Genomic DNA, 16,857 nt, shown 5'->3' with positions numbered 1-16,857 from the left:
CCCGACCCAGGGCTCAGACTCGGGCTAAGCCCCGGAAGACGACGAACTCCGTTCCGCCTGACCCAGGGCTCGGACTTGGGCTCAGCCCCAGAAGACGACGAACTCCGCTTCGCCCGACCCCAGGACTCGAACTCCGCCCTGGCCTCAGCCAACGGCCTCCGCCTCGCCCGACCTAGGGGCTCGGACTCGACCTCGGCCACGGAAGACGGACTCGACCTCGACCTCGGAGGAGCCTTCGCATCGCCCAACCTAGGGCGCGAGCCGGCCACATCAACGGGAGGCGCCATCATTACCCTACTCCAAGCTGACTCAGGCTACGGGGAACAAGACCGGCGTCCCATCTGGCTCGCTCCGCCAGATAGGCAATGATGGCGCCCCGCACGCTCCCTGACGATGGCAGCTCTCGGCCCCCTTACGGAAGCAAGAGGACGTCAGCAAGGACTCGACAGCCCCGACAGCTGTCCCTCCGCCAGGCTCCAGCGCTCCTCCGACGGCCACGACATCACACAAACCGGGCGCCAAAATCTCTCCGGCCGCCACGATGGCGTGTACTTAGGGCGCTACCTCTCCCCCGCTAGACACGTAGCACTCTGCTACACCCCCATTGTACACCTGGATCCTCTCCTTACGCCTATAAAAGGAAGGACCAGGGCCCTCTTAGAGAGGGTTGGCCGCACGGGGACGAGGACGAGACAGGCGCTCGCGTAAGGCCGCTCGCTCCCTCTCCCGTGTGGACGCTTGTAACCCCCTACTTCAAGCGCACCCGACCTAGGCGCGGGACGAACACTAAGGCCGCGGGATTTCCACCTCTCTCTCGCCCATCTCCGGCCACCTCACTTCCCCCCTTCGTGCTCGGCCTGGCGCAGACCCATCTGGGCTGGGGCACGCGGCGACATTTCACTCGTCGGCTTAGGGACCTCCCGGTCTCGAAACGCCGACAGTTGGCGCGCCAGGTAGGGGCATGCTGCGTGTTGACGAACAGCTTCCCGTCAAGCTCCAGATGGGCAGTCTCCAGCAACCTCTCCAACCCGGGACGGTGCTCCGTTTTGGGAGTCTTGAGTTCGTGTCCCTCGACGGCAGCTACGACATGATACTCCTTCCACCACCGTGCGACAGCGACAATGGCGGCCGAAAGCCCGCCCGCCGACGGCGGAATCGACGACGTCTTCCCCGCGTGGTGGAAGAACAACATTCGAGCTCACCCCGTCCTCTCCCCCACCGACGGAGGAGGAGGCGGGGCAACCAAGGCCAAGCAGGAGGCAGCGCCTCGTCGGCTGTCGAGCGAGTCGACGGCGCCAGCGCCCTAACGGGGGGCGCGTCGGGCGTCGACCTCGCGTTTGAGACGAGGACGAGCGCCGTCTCCCCGCAACGCGCCGATTCCGGGCAAACGGACGACGCCAGCGCGCTCGCGAAAGGCTTGCTGGACGTCACCCTCGTACCTGAGACGACGGTGCGGTCAGTCCCCGACATGACTTCATCGCCGCCCGTCGACCAAGAGGTACTGACCGATTCCCATCTCACGCCTTTCAGATTCAGCCTCGAACCGCCAAGCGACCTCGCTTTGGCGGACGCCCTCGTAGAGGCGAGTCCAAACCCTCTGGGGTATCGTGTGCGGTCACCCTGGAACCGGCTGACGGACGTCTCGACCTACGGGCCCTCTGGGTCCGAGGAAGACGACGCGCCCGACTTCTGCTGGGATTTCTCTGGACTTGGCAACCCCAGTGCCATGCGGGACTTTATGACCGCATGCGACTACTGCCTTTCCGACTGTTCCGACGGTAGCCGCAGCCTCGGCGACGAGGACTGCGGCCCAAGCCGCGAATGTTTCCACGTCGATCTAGGGGGTCCCTCCGAAGGCAACCATCTCGGCATGCCGGAGGACGGTGATCTCCCTAGGTCGGTGCCTCGCGTTGACATCCCATGGGAGCTAGCTGTGGTCCCCGTTCCGGCGGGGGGTCACGACCCACAGCTCGAGCAAATCCGCGGGGTGCAGGCCAGGCTCGACGAGGGAGCAGGAGCGCTTGAGCCAATCCGCCGGGACGTCGGGTAGGCATGGGCGGGCCAACCTCCGGCCGGAGAAATACGTCATCTACCCCAGGGCTTCCAGCACCGCATCACCGACGATGTCAGGGTCAGGCCGCCACCCGCATCCAGTGGGGTCGGCCAGAACCTGGCTGCAGCAGCAATGCTCCTCCGCGCGATGCCGGAGCCATCAACCACCGAGGGGCGGCGAATACAGGGAGAGCTCAAGAATCTCCTGGAAGGCGCCGCGGTCCGATGGGCCGAGAGCTCCGCCTCCCGAAGGCAGGGGCACCCCTCGGAACATCATGCCGCGACTTCCCGATTCATGCGGGAAGCCTCGGTCTACACCGGGCGCACGCGCAACACAGCGCCTGCGGCCCCGGGACGCCTCGGCAACGAGCACCATCACCGCGACCATCGGGCCCACCTCGACGAGAGGGTGCACCGAGGCTACCACCCCAGGCGTGGGGGACGCTACGACAGCGGGGAGGATCGGAGTCCCTCGCCCGAACCACCCGGTCCGCAGGCCTTCAGCCGGGCCATACGACGGGCGCCGTTCCCGACCCGGTTCCGACCCCCGACTACTATCACGAAGTACTCGGGGGAGACGAGACCGGAACTGTGGCTCACGGACTACCGTCTGGCCTGCCAACTGGGTGGAACAGATGATGACAACCTCATCATCCGCAACCTCCCCCTGTTCCTCTCCGACACCGCTCGCGCCTGGTTGGAGCACCTGCCTCCGGGGCAGATCTCCAACTGGGACGACCTAGTCCAAGCTTTCGTCGGCAATTTCCAGGGCACGTACGTGCGCCCCGAGAATTCCTGGGACCTCCGAAGCTGCCGACAGCAGCCGGGAGAGTCTCTCCGGGACTACATTCGGCGATTCTCGAAGCAGCGCACCGAGCTGCCCAACATCACCGACTCGGATGTCATCGGCGCGTTCCTCGCCGGCACCACCTGCCGCGACCTGGTGAGCAAGCTGGGTCACAAGACCCCCACCAGGGCGAGCGAGCTGATGGACATCGCCACCAAGTTCGCCTCCGGCCAGGAGGCGGTCGAGGCTATCTTCCGGAAGGACAAGCAGCCCCAAGGCCGCCCATCGGAAGATGCCCCCGAGGCGTCAACTCAGCGCGGCGCCAAGAAGAAGGGCAAGAAGAAGTCGCAAGCGAAACGCGACGCCGCCGACGCGGACCTTGTCGCCGCCGCCGAGTACAAGAACCCTCGGAAACCCCCCGGAGGTGCCAACCTCTTCGACAAGATGCTCAAGGAGTCGTGCCCCTACCACCAGGGGCCCGTCAAGCACACCCTTGAGGAGTGCGTCATGCTTCGGTGCCACTTCCATAGGGCCGGGCCACCCGCGGAGGGTGGCAGGGCCCGCGACAATGACAAGAAGGAAGATCACCAGGCAGGAGAGTTCCCCGAGGTCCGCGACTGCTTCATGATCTACGGTGGGCAAGCTGCGAACGCCTCGGCTCGGCACCGCAAGCAAGAGCGCCGGGAGGTCTGTTCGGTGAAGGTGGCGGCGCCAGTCTACTTAGACTGGTCCGACAAGCCCATCACCTTCAACCAAGCCGACCACCCCGACCATGTGCCGAGCCCGGGGAAATACCCGCTCGTCGTCGACCCCGTCATCGGCGATGTCAAGCTCACCAAGGTCCTCATGGACGGAGGCAGCAGCCTCAACATCATCTACGCCGAGACCCTCGGGCTTCTGCGCATCGATCTGTCCTCGGTCCGGGCGGGCGCTGCGCCTTTCCATGGGATCATCCCCGGGAAGCGCGTCCAGCCCCTCGGACAACTCGATCTTCCCGTCTGCTTCGGAACACCCTCCAACTTCCGAAGGGAGACCCTGACGTTCGAGGTGGTCGGGTTCCGAGGAACCTACCACGCGGTACTGGGGAGGCCATGCTACGAGAAGTTCATGGCCGTCCCCAACTACACCTACCTCAAGCTCAAGATGTCGGGCCCCAACGGGGTCATCACCGTCGGCCTCACGTACAAACACGCGTTCGAATGCGACGTGGAGTGCGTGGAGTACGCCGAGGCCCTCGCCGAGTCCGAGGCCCTCATCGCCGACCTAGAGAGCCTCTCTAAGGAGGTGCCAGACGTGAAGCGTCATGCCGGCAACTTCGAGCCAGCAGAGACGGTTAAGTCCGTCCCCCTCGACCCGAGCAGCGACGCCTCCAAGCAGATCTGGATCGGTTCCGGGCTCGATCCCAAATAGGAAGCAGTGCTTGTCGACTTCCTCCGCGCGAACGCTGACGTCTTCGCGTGGAGTCCCTCGGACATGCCCGGCATACCGAGGGATGTCGCCGAGCACTCGCTGGACATCCGAGCCGGAGCCCGACCCGTCAAGCAGCCTCTGCGCCGATTCGACGAGGAGAAGCGCAGAGCCATAGGCGAGGAGATCCACAAGCTAATGGCGGCAGGGTTCATCAAAGAGGTATTCCATCCCGAATGGCTTGCCAACCCTGTGCTTGTGAGAAAGAAAGGGGGAAATGGCGGATGTGTGTAGACTACACTGGTCTGAACAAAGCATGTCCGAAGGTTCCCTACCCTCTGCCTCGCATCGATCAAATCGTGGATTCCACTGCTGGGTGCGAAACCCTGTCTTTCCTCGATGCCTACTCAGGGTATCACCAAATCAGGATGAAAGAGTCCGACTAGCTCGCGACTTCTTTCATCACACCCTTCGGCATGTACTGCTATGTCACCATGCCGTTCGGCTTGAGGAATGCGGGCGCGACGTACCAGCGGTGCATGAACCATGTGTTCGGCGAACACATTGGCCGCACGGTCGAGGCCTATGTCGATGACATCGTAGTCAAGACGAGGAAAGCCTCCGACCTCCTTTCCGACCTTGAAGTGACATTCCGATGTCTCAAGGCAAAAGGCGTCAAGCTCAATCCCGAAAAGTGTGTCTTCGGGGTGCCCCGAGGCATGCTCTTGGGGTTCATCGTCTCCGAGCGAGGCATCGAAGCCAACCCGGAGAAGATCACAGCCATCACCAGCATGGGGCCCATCAAGGACTTGAAAGGCGTACAGAGGGTCATGGGATGTCTCGCGGCTCTGAGCCGCTTCATCTCACGCCTCGGTGAAAGAGGTCTACCTCTGTACCGCCTCTTAAGGAAGGCCGAGTGTTTCACTTGGACCCCTGAGGCCGAGGAAGCCTTCGGGAACCTGAAGGCGCTCCTCATGAAGGCGCCTATCTTGGTGCCCCCAGCTGCCAGAGAAGCCCTCTTGATCTACGTCACCGCGACCACTCAGGTGGTTAGCGCCGCGATTGTGGTCGAGAGGCAAGAAGAGGGGCATGCATTGCCCGTTCAGAGGCCAGTCTACTTCGTCAGCGAGGTACTGTCCGAAACCAAGATCCGCTACCCACAAGTTCAGAAGCTGCTGTACGCGGTGATCCTGACACGGCGGAAGTTGCGACACTACTTCGAGTCTCATCCGGTAACTGTGGTGTCATCCTTCCCCCTGGGGGAGATCATCCATTGCCGAGAGGCCTCGGGTAGGATTGCAAAGTGGGCGGTGGAAATCATGGGCGAAACAATCTCGTTCGCCCCTCGGAAGGCCATCAAATCCCAGGTCTTGGCGGACTTCGTGGCTGAATGGGTCGACACCCAGCTACCAACAGCTCCGATCCAACCGAAGCTCTGGACCATGTTCTTCGATGGGTCGCTGATGAAGACAGGAACCGGCGCAGGCCTACTCTTCATCTCGCCCCTCGGGAAGCACCTACGCTACGTGCTACGCCTCCATTTCCCAGCGTCCAACAATGTAGCTGAGTATGAGGCTCTGGTCAACGGGTTGTGGATTGCCGTCGAGCTAGGGGTCCGACGCCTCGACGCTCGCGGTGACTCACAGCTCGTCATCGACCAAGTCATGAAGAACTCCCACTGCCGCGACCCGAAGATGGAGGCCTACTGCGATGAGGTTCGGCGCCTGGAAGACAAGTTCTACGGGCTCGAGCTCAACCACATCGCTCGGCGCTACAACGAGACTGCAGACGAGCTGGCTAAAATAGCCTCGGGGCGAACAACGGTTCCCCCGGACGTCTTCTCCCGAGACCTGCATCAATCCTCCGTCAAGATCGACGACACGCCCGAGCCTGAGGCACCCTCGGCCCAGCCCAAGGTACCCTCGGCACAGTCCAAGGCACCCTCGGCTCGGCCCGAGGCACCCTCGGATCAGCCCGAGGTACCCTCGGCCCCCGAGGGCGAGACGCTGCACGTCGAGGGGGAGCAAAGCGGGGTCACGCCTGATCAAAACTGGCAGACCCCGTACCTGCGATATCTCCACCAAGGAGAGCTACCCCTCGATCGAGCCGAAGCTCGGCGGTTGGCGCGGCGCGCCAAGTCGTTCGTCTTGCTGGGAGAAGGGAAGGAGCTCTACCACCACAGGCCTTCAGGCATCCTCCAGCGATGCATCTCCACCACCGAAGGTCAGGAACTCCTCCGAGAAATACACTCGGGGGCTTGCGGCCACCACGCAGCACCTCGAGCCCTTGTCGGAAATGCTTTCCGACAAGGTTTCTACTGGCCAACGGCGGTGGCCGACACCACTAGAATTGTCCGCGCCTGCGAAGGGTGTCAGTTCTACGCAAGGCAGACCCACCTGCCCACTCAGGCTCTGCAGACGATACCCATCACCTGGCCTTTTGCCGTGTGGGGTCTGGACCTCGTTGGCCCCTTGCAGAAGGCACCCGGGGGCTACACGCACCTGTTGGTCGCCATCGACAAATTCTCCAAGTGCATCGAGGTCCGACCCCTAAACAGCATCAAGTCCGAGCAGGCGGTGACGTTCTTCACCAACATCATCCATCGTTTCGGAGTCCCGAACTCCATCATCACCGACAACGGCACCCAGTTCACCGGCAGAAAGTTCCTAGACTTCTGCGAGGATCACCACATCCGGGTGGACTGGGCCGCCGTGGCTCATCCCATGACGAATGGGCAAGTAGAGTGTGCCAACGGCATGATTCTACAAGGACTCAAGCCTCGGATTTACAACGACCTCAACAAGTTCGGCAAGCGATGGATGAAGGAACTCCCCTTGGTGGTTTGGAGCCTGAGGACAACACCGAGCCGAGCCACAGGCTTCACGCCGTTCTTTCTAGTCTATGGGGCCGAGGCCATCTTGCCCACAGACCTGGAATACGGTTCCCCGAGGATGAGGGCCTATGCCGACCAAAGCAACCAAGCTAGTCGAGAAGACTCGCTGGACCAGCTGGAAGAGGCTCGGGACAAGGCCTTACTACACTCGGCGCGGTACCAGCAGCCCATGCGACGCTACCACGCCCGAGGGGTCCGGTCCCGAGACCTCCAGGTGGGCGACCTGGTGCTTCGGCTGCGACAAGACGCCCGAGGTCGACACAAGCTCACGCCCCCCTGGGAGGGGCCGTTCGTCATCGCCCAAGTTCTGAAACCCGGAACGTACAAGCTGGCCAACAGTCAAGGCGAGGTCTACAGCAACGCTTGGAACATCCAACAGCTACGTCGCTTCTACCCTTAAGATGTTTTCAAGTTGTTCATATACCTTGCTCCCACGCAAAGTTTAGTCATCAAGGAAGGGTCAGCCTTGCCTCGGCAAAGCCCGACCCTCCCTCGGGGGCTAAAAGGGGGGAACCCCCTCTGCGTCGAAATTTTCCTCGAAAAAAGATCTTTTCTGCCAGAATGTCTTTCGTGCTTTTCGACTACTTCGAAAGTGGATCCTGAAAACGACGGAGTACACGTAAGCAGCCAAGGCTGACCGAGCCAAGGGACTCCTACGCCTCCGGGATACGGATACCTCACTCATCACCTTTTGCGATAAGTAACTCACGTTCGGATAAGTGATTCTGCGGACCGAACAAGTCTTCACGTTCGGAAGCCCTTCTGCCGGAGCGATTCTTCGAGCCTTCTCGACTGCGTCGGGGACGGAACCCCATGAACGGGTAAGAGTGCGCGTAAGCGGCAAGGCTGACCGAGCCGAGGGACTCCTACGCCTCCGAGATACGGATACCTCACTCATCACCTTCCGTGAGAAGCAACTCTCGCTCGCACAAACAATTCTGTTACCGACAAAAAAGTCCAGATACTCGAAACAAGAGGAAAGGAGGCGCTGCTTTACAACACGGCAAGGGTGTGTTTTGGCCTCGGCGGCCGCAGAAAACACACGCTACAAGATAATCCGATCATGCAGGCTCGGATCTTGACGGCTAAAGGGAGCAGCAGCACCCTCGGCGTCGACAACACCTTCGGTGAGGTCCGACCTAGCCTCGGACGGCGATGCGGTCCAAGGGTCTCCGCTCTGAAGGACAACGTCATCACCAAGCCCGGGCCATCGCCGCCAGGGTCTTCTCCGAGAATTCGACCCGAGCAGGCGGCTTGGCCGATCACCCCGGGGCCTCGGCCAGCTGTCCCCCAAGGACATCAGCCCGGCCCGAGGCCTCGGCAGATCAATTCCGGCGTCGGTCCCGCCAACGGACGACCCGGGTAGGCTCCGGCCGACCAGGTCTTCTTTTTGAGCCAACTCTGCCTCTGTTCGCGCTGACACCGCTACCCCTGGCCTCGGCTCATCGAAGAGCGGTCGAGGGGTTCCTCTAACTAAGCAAGGGAAGCCTCGGACAACAAGGCTGACCGAGCCGAGGACTCCTACGCCTCCGGGATACGGATACCTCACTCGTCACCTTTACACGGGGCGACTCACGCTTGGTGAAGCGGTTCAGACAACCAACAGGCGAGTCTTAGTGCTCGAAAGTGAGGAAACAACACGGCTCCGCGCCAAAATTACATACATGTTCAGGCCTCGACAGCCACAATGAACAAAAACACCGGCATTCGAAGTGCCATTACAAACGGAACTCCGGTTCCACCTCCGCGGGTACGAACAACCCCACTCGATGGGGGGGCCAGCGGAGCAACAGAAGACGGACAGGCGGCTCGCCGTCGCCCGCTCCGGCAGCAACGACAACGACCCCCGCTCCGGGTGGCCGAACTGCAGCAGCGAGGGCCTCAGGGCGGATGCTGCTGCAATCTTGCCCTCGCCCACGCCGACGCTCGAGGGGCGAGGACAGGTACAAAGAGCCGGAGGCCCGAAGCGTGGATGGTGGCGGTGATCCCGTCGGCAACGGGGACTTCTCGAGCTGCCTCCACCTCGGCACCGACGACAGGGGCCGTCAGCCCTCCGGCGGATCCCCACTCAGATCCTCCCGGACGAGTGGGGCACCGACCTCCGCGTGGAGGCGCCGTACCGGTGCAAAGGCAGGACCGCCCCAGAACACGAACGCCGCCCTGGCAGCGCGCGATATCTTGGGCGGTCCTCCCGCGCACACGGCGCGGCAGCCGCCTTCCGGCAGGAGGGGGCACCGGGAGCCAAGCCGACGAGCCCGACGCGCTGAGGCTGATGACGCCCGCCGTCGACCAGCCCCGCGTTGTCGAAGTCCGACCCGCCCGCAGGGCCAGTGAGCGCCCTCTCCCTCGAACGCCGAAGGAGAGGCCGACCCACGAACCCGCGTGGGAGGTAGAGCTCCGGCTCAGCCCAGCCTCCACCCCAGCGAGGATGATGAACATCCTTGAAGCTGAGGGTGGGACCAAGATCGCAGCCCGGCTTGCTTCACCCCACCCAGGGGCTGGTGGTGACCGTCTCGGGTGACCGCCGGTGGAGGGGTGCAGCCGGGCTGGCTGATGAAAATCCTTGAAGCCGAACGATGGCTGAAAGGTACCAACTCCCGCGGAGTTGCGTTCCTCCAACGACGAGGCGGAAAGACGGTGGGTATCCCCCATCCGGGGGCTTGGAAGGTGGAAAGACACGATGCATAAGGGAGCGCGAAGACATGGTCGCCTTCCAAGAGGGTCACCCTCCTTTTAAAGGCGACTCTCCTTACTTGCGTCCCCAGTCGTCGTGGGCTGAGTCTTCTCCAACACACTCCAAGGTCCTCCCCTACGGCGCGGGGGCTGGGTCCCACACGTCATGCAAGCCGGCCCAGAGCAGAAGAAGCCAAACCGCCGTGCGCGGTGCATGCAACCGCCCAGCGGTTACAAGCAGCTCTCCACTTTTGCTCAGACCAACAGGCGAAAGGGCGGGCAGCCATGCAGGCGGCATGCAACCGCGCCAAGTGGGCGCACTTCTCCGGCTCCCAACACGCCCAGCATGGAGGCCCAGGCCCACGCGTCATGCAACCGGCGCGCCGAATGCTTCGTGCATGCAACTGCACAGCCACTTGCGCCACCACCGCGCCTCCTCGACTACGGAACCAATATCGCGACTCGAGGCGACCCAGCGCACGACCCAGCCGCGCCAGCCTGGCGCGACGGTCAATACGGCCAAAAACGAGCCGACAGTAATGGCGGTGGCAGGCGGGCAGGAGCAGCGGTCACGTCGTCAGCCAAGCTTACGTCTCATCCGGGGGCAGCGAGAGAACCCTCTCTCACGGCGTGAAGACAACGCGCCCGTGTTCCGTTCCTCGAACGGCTCACGCACGCGCAATGGCCGCCCCGCGAACCGCTCGCCCCGTCGCATTAACTCCGCGGCGGGACAGGTGGCGCCTCTGGCAGGAGAAGCGAGCGACGCTTCGCCTTCGCCACAATGACCACGTCAAAAAAAAAGGTACGCCGCGTCGTTCGATTTCGTATCCTTTTCCTTTTTTCCTTTCTCTCTCTTGCAACAGGGACCGGGAAAGGGGGATACCCCGAAAAGGATCCTTCCCCGTGAAGGAACCAGGCTCCGAGCCTCCCTAATGATCAGAGGTTCGAAGGCTGGCCCCTCGGAAGGGTTCAACAGCTGCCTCAGAGCACGTGGGCTCCACACCCACTACTGGTCAGAGGTTCGAAGGCCGGCCCCTCGGAAGGGTTCAACGGCCGCCTCAGGCTACTCGGGCTCCGCGCCCACTACTGATCAGGGGTTCGAAGGCTGGCCCCCGAAGGGTTCACAGCCGCCTCAGACACAGAGCGAGGGATGACCATGGGTACGTTCGATACATAACCAAGGCTCGGGCTGCACTCCCGAGGTACCCTAGGACATTTCCGAGACCAGCGGGAACGATCTTGTAACGGAATCCCATCGGAGGGAGGCATCGAGCCCTCGAACCCCGTCGCCAGGGGACCGGGTCCGGCAGATCACCCGCAGGTACTTTTGGACGTGCCTCTGGGCCTCTAGCCGACCCCTAACGAATGGGGCACGGACGTCCGCTCGGATCACCCGCCTGCAGCTCACCGGAGACACCATGTTCGGCGCCCACCGAGGGCAACATGGCGCTCTCCCCCCTCCTCCTTGCGGAAAGGCGACGCAGGGGCGTATATAAAAAGTCGAGTCTGTCCCTGATCGCCCTCTCGCCCTGTGCAGAGGCTCGGGGGCTGCTCTCGCAAACCCGGCTCCGGCCAAACCGTTGACAGCGTCAACATACCAGCCCGAGAAATTGGGACCCGACCGTACACCCGGGCTACGGCCAGCTCGCATGAGGGAACGACCAGACCAGCCGAAGCATTGTGCGAGGCATTAAGACCTCGGAGGAGTCAAACCACTCCTCCGAGGTCTCGGGGGCTACACCCGGCGGGTGCGCTCGCGCGCACCCACCGGAACAAAACGCAACCGAGAAAGGCTGGTCCCCTTGCAAAAAAGTGCGACGAAAGCCTCCAAGCAAGTGCTAACACTCCCTTCGAGGCTCGGGGGCTACTGTCGGGGACCATAATTAGGGGTACCCTCAAGGCTCCTAATTCTCAGCTGGTAACCCCCATCAGCATAAAGCTGCAAAGGCCTGATGGGTGCGATTAAGTCAGGGATCAGCCCATTCGAGGGACTCGATCACGCCTCGCCCGAGCCTAGCCTCGGACAAGGGCAGCCGACCCCGGGGGATCTCCGCCTCCCCCGAGGCCCCCCTCCAGCGGCGAACATATTTCCGGCTCGCCCGAGGCCCTGTCTTCGCCAAGAAGCAACCCTGACCAAATCGCCGGACCGACCGACCAAATCGCAGGAGCATTTAATGCAAAGGTGGCCTGACACCTTTATCCTGACGAGCGCCCCTCAGCCGACAGAGCCGAAGTGACCGTCGTCACTTCGCCGCTCCACTGACCGGTCTGACAGAAAGACAGCGCCGCCTGCGCCGCTTCGACTGCGGTGCCACTTGACAGAGTGAGGCTGACAGGCAGTCAGGCCCGACCGCAGGTACCATAGGAAGCTCCGCTTCGCCCGACCCAGGGCTCGGACTCGGGCTAAGCCCCGAAGACGGCGAACTCCGCTCCGCCCGACCCAGGGCTCGGACTCGGGCTAAGCCCCGAAAGACGGCGAACTCCGCTCCGCTAGACCCAGGGCTCGGACTCGGGCTAAGCCCCGAAGACGGCGAACTCCGCTCCGCCCGACCCAGGGCTCGGACTCGGGCTAAGCCCCGAAAGACGGCGAACTCCGCTCCGCTAGACCCAGGGCTCGGACTCGGGCTAAGCCCCGGAAGACGGCGAACTCCGCTCCGCCCGACCCAGGGCTCGGACTCGGGCTAAGCCCCGGAAGACGGCGAACTCCGTTCCGCCCGACCCAGGGCTCGGACTTGGGCTCAGCCCCAGAAGACGACGAACTCTGCTTCGCCCGACCCCAGGACTCGAACTCCGCCCTGGCCTCAGCCAACGGCCTCCGCCTCGCCCGACCTAGGGGCTCGGACTCGACCTCGGCCACGGAAGACGGACTCGACCTCGACCTCGGAGGAGCCTTCGCATCGCCCAACCTAGGGCGCGGGCCGGCCACGTCAACGGGAGGCGCCATCATTACCCTACTCCAAGCTGACTCAGGCTACGGGGAACAAGACCGGCGTCCCATCTGGCTCGCTCCGCCAGATAGGCAATGATGGCGCCCCGCACGCTCCCTGACGATGGCAGCTCTCGGCCCCCTTACGGAAGCAAGAGGACGTCAGCAAGGACTCGACAGCCCCGACAGCTGTCCCTCCGCTAGGCTCCAGCGCTCCTCCGACGGCCACGACATCACACAAACCGGGCGCCAAAATCTCTCCGGCCGCCACGATGGCGTGTACTTAGGGCGCTAGCTCTCCCCCGCTAGACACGTAGCACTATGCTACACCCCCATTGTACACCTGGATCCTCTCCTTACGCCTATAAAAGGAATGACCAGGGCCCTCTTAGAGAGGGTTGGCCGCACGGGGACGAGGACGAGACAGGCGCTCGCGTAAGGCCGCTCGCTCCCTCTCCCGTGTGGACGCTTGTAACCCCCTACTGCAAGCGCACCCGACCTGGGCGCGGGACGAACACGAAGGCCGCGGGATTTCCACATCTTTGTCGCCCATCTCCGGCCACCTCACTTCCCCCCTTCGCGCTCGGCCTGGCGCCGACCCATCTGGGTTGGGGCACGCGGCGACATTTCACTCGTCGGCTTAGGGACCCCCCGGTCTCGAAACGCTGACAATAAGTGTGTAAGCTTTCCGTTAGTTTTTATCGGGGCCCCTTGCAAGGATGTCTCATGGTTGTGTTGAAATCCCGCAGTCAAGTCGAAACCACGATGGCGAGAATCGGGCACCGTAAGTTGTTTGATGGGATTATTTTTAATCACGTTTTTTCATCAGATCGCAGGATTTAAGCGAAAACAGGCAGGGCCAAAGAGAAAGGCTTTGATCCACCGAATGCTTGCTCGGTACCGACAGCCAAGGTTCACCAAACCGATTGCTTGGCAAAAATCGGCTGGGACCAATATCCGATTAATCTCGATAAATCGATAGAAACTTGCCAAATTCAAATCCAAACCAGTTTTTGAATTAAAACGGTTTGTCATTGATTTATCGGTCGATATGACCGATTAATTGGTTCTAGATTTGATAAATCGACATGGGGGTTGTAGAAACGTACCTCTTGTTTTTTGGCAAATAAAGCACATTGAACTATTATTACATGTATTAGAAGCCTATATTACAAGTAGCAATGGTTATTTAAAAAGATTTTAAGTTGAAAGGTGGGGAACCCCCCTAACTCTAGCTATTATTTGGTCGACGAATTATCAGCGCCTCACTCCGATTAATCGACATTCTCCATCGGCTAGCCACTCATCTAGTCGATTCCTCATTCTGATTTTCTTATTTTTTTAGTTTGAATTTGGTTGCGCATTTTAAAATTTGGTTTCAGTGGAAAGTCTTAAAATGATTCATAGTATTTATATAAAAATTTCCATAATTTTTTTTAAAAAATATAAAATATTCTAAATTCAAATTGGTAAACAGGCGTATGACCTTACCATCCGGTGCCGATTACTAATAAACCACTCAGTAAGTCGGTCGGATTAGCCGATCGGCTCCGTAAACCCTATCAACAGCTGCTCGAAAGTCCAGTGAATTAGTATGGAGCCAACTTCCAAGAGCATTCGTTTGAGAAAGCTTTCGAGGCATTGCACGAATATTTATCATGGTTGACCAAAGATATCTCTCTCGCTCAACAGTATCTGTGGCCAAAAGATAAATTTACATAAGACATTCTGCCCAAAATATTCTACTACCTCCATTCTATAATATTTGTCGTCTGCTAATTATTTTTTAAACTAAAACTCGATAAAAAAAAAGAAGGAGTAGGCATTTTCAAGGACTGTCCTACGGCATATTCTCTTTTATCCTAGAAAGAATGCAATTGTGTTTAAGCAACATCTTCTTCGGTTGGACTAAAGTTTGTAAAAAAAAACTCCCTCGTCATAAAATAGTAGTCGTTTTAGCTCTATATTTTTATGTTAACGTTCATATGGATGATTATGAAACTAGTCATATGTATAGAATGTATGCATTAATTATTGTATAAATTCAGTAAAAAGGTAAAACAAATTTTTATTTAGGATGGAAGAAGTACAATAATACTAACGAGATCAAATAAATGTTATTTACATATTTAGAGGCAGAACTACCGATAATATGTTTTCTTTACACTTACTCAAATCTATAATAGTGTGACTGAAACCTAATTTCGAAGCATTCGTTTTGAGATGGAGATGGTATAATATAAACGCTGCTTTTCGTGGTTGCTGGGAGGGCAAACTCGTCACGCAAAGCGCCACGTGTATATGGTGTCCAAGTGTGGGCCTCACCTTTTTCACGAATTGTTAGTTACCGAGAATGATGGACCATCTGTAGCAGTATAAAAGAAACATGTAAAAAAATATAAAAAAAAGCTTGTTAGGTAGTAAGTATAGTTAAATCTGAAGCCTTTGAAGATAAGATATATAATCTATGTGATCGAATACATAAATGTTTGCATCAAAAGATACATATATAAAAAAGAATCTCGCTCAACAAACTCGTGCACAAAAATAATATTTTCTCTGTTCTTTTTTATTTATCGTGTTTTAGTTAAAAAATATACTAACGACCGACAAATATTCGATAATAAGGTAGAGTGTCGGCAAGCAAGCCGGCCGGCTGCTTCCGCTGAAAGATACTTGTTTCTGTCCCGGCAATTTGCGATAAAATGGATAGGAACACAACACAAGCCAGATTTGTGTGTCTTGGATTACATAGAAGCATCGATCGATATGTGTACATGAGCACACGGCCATCCGTGCGCGAGAAAACGAGGGCCGCCGGCGGCCGGCCAGGGACGCGTCGTCGTCAGGGCACCCATCAAGCAGAAATGGACAGGCAATCTAAAACAAAAAGATGATGTAAAGAAGAAGAAAGAAAAGCAGAGGCAGATACACTAGCCTAACAACCAGAGCAGGCTTCCATCCGAGATACACGCAATGCAAATACACAAAGAACACAAGTGTACAGTACGCACGGTAGAATTGAAGGTAAGGCACTTGAGCAAGTGTGTGTCTATGTACAGAGAGCTCAACCTCACACTCAGTTTTTTCAAGCCCAGAACAAAGGTGCAAAAAAAAAAGAAAAGAAAAGGAAAACAGCAGCACACAAAAGCATAGAATTAAACACCTCTCTCTCAGTCTATCTTCTTCTTCTTCTTCTTCTTCTTCAACCTCGAGTCCTTTTTTTCTTTTTCTGAAGGAATAATGGAAGGCCAGTGCTGTGCTCTCTTGATCACATATCGATCCCACGTGCATAAATACGTACGTGCACGCCATCGCGCTGATGAGATTCTTCTTCAGAGCTCGAGGTCGAGGACGGCCGGGTGGTGGTGGTGGTGGCGGTGGGAGTCGATGAGGATGGACCAGAGCACGCGCACGTCCTCGTCCTGGCAGGACTGCACGTCCTTGTACAGGATGCGCATCCCCCTCCCTGGCAGCGCAGCGCAGGCAAAAAGAAAAGAACGCGATGTGTTTCAGGGCAAGTGCAAGTGCAATGCAGCTAGCTAGCAAAAGCGACCGAGAATGATCGGAGGCGGGCGGGCGGGCGGGGCGAGAGAGGTCGATGGCTTACGGTTCCGGCGCTCGGAATGCGCCCTCACCCACATCCTCCGGAGAGGGGAGAAGAGGGAGTGGAGCCGCAGCCACCCCATCATAGATGATATCCCCCGCCGCCACACGGGAGAGGGTAGAGGGAGAGGAACCAACAAGTGTGGCTGCCCCTGCCGTGCAGGAGGATGGAGGACGGGCGGCGGCTCCGACTCCTATGCAAAGCGCCCGGAGAGGGAAGGGAAATAGGCGGCAGCCGAGAGCAGAGCAGAGCGGGTAGCCATCACTATCAGGGGCTGCGTTGCTTTTGGCACGGGGCAGCAGGCAGGGGTGAAGTCTATTGCACGTACTGTACCGTCCCTCAGGCGGCCACACGATGCGCGCTCCGTTCGTTCCTTGTGTCCTCGTCAATTTATTCTGGTATCTTGTCCCTTTCCCTCCCTCCTCCCTCTTCTTCCTACCTCCTCTCCTTCTCGCTTTCCTCACCATTTGAACCGCGATTTCGCACCCTTTAACCTACCCCCCTCCCTTAAA

At 58.9% G+C, this 16,857-nt stretch overlaps 1 protein-coding gene across 1 annotated transcript; it reads right to left on the bottom strand.

Moving 5' to 3' along the window:
- Positions 1-15,756: 15,756 nt before the first annotated feature.
- On the bottom strand, positions 15,757-16,541 carry LOC100277810 (uncharacterized). The gene is made up of 2 exons (NM_001328087.1): positions 16,349-16,541; positions 15,757-16,207 (listed from the first exon to the last, which is right to left on the bottom strand). Exons 1-2 carry the CDS (start codon positions 16,428-16,430, stop codon positions 16,074-16,076), a joined length of 216 nt encoding a protein of 71 aa, NP_001315016.1. The 5' UTR covers positions 16,431-16,541; the 3' UTR covers positions 15,757-16,073.
- Positions 16,542-16,857: the final 316 nt, after the last annotated feature.

The sequence above is a fragment of the Zea mays genome, chromosome 7, assembly GCF_902167145.1.
Source record: "Zea mays cultivar B73 chromosome 7, Zm-B73-REFERENCE-NAM-5.0, whole genome shotgun sequence".
Taxonomy (NCBI): domain Eukaryota; kingdom Viridiplantae; phylum Streptophyta; class Magnoliopsida; order Poales; family Poaceae; genus Zea; species Zea mays.
The sequence above is the reverse complement of the archived record's forward strand: the minus strand, read 5'-3'. Positions and strand labels throughout refer to the sequence as shown.

Bases quoted from the DNA above. Each gene is read 5' to 3' on its own strand.
- LOC100277810 (NM_001328087.1), bottom strand. From the start codon at position 16,430: ATGATGGGGTGGCTGCGGCTCCACTCCCTCTTCTCCCCTCTCCGGAGG. The intron at 16,208-16,348 runs GTAAGCCATCGA...CTGCGCTGCCAG, and splicing joins GCATTCCGAGCGCCGGAACC to GGAGGGGGATGCGCATCCTG.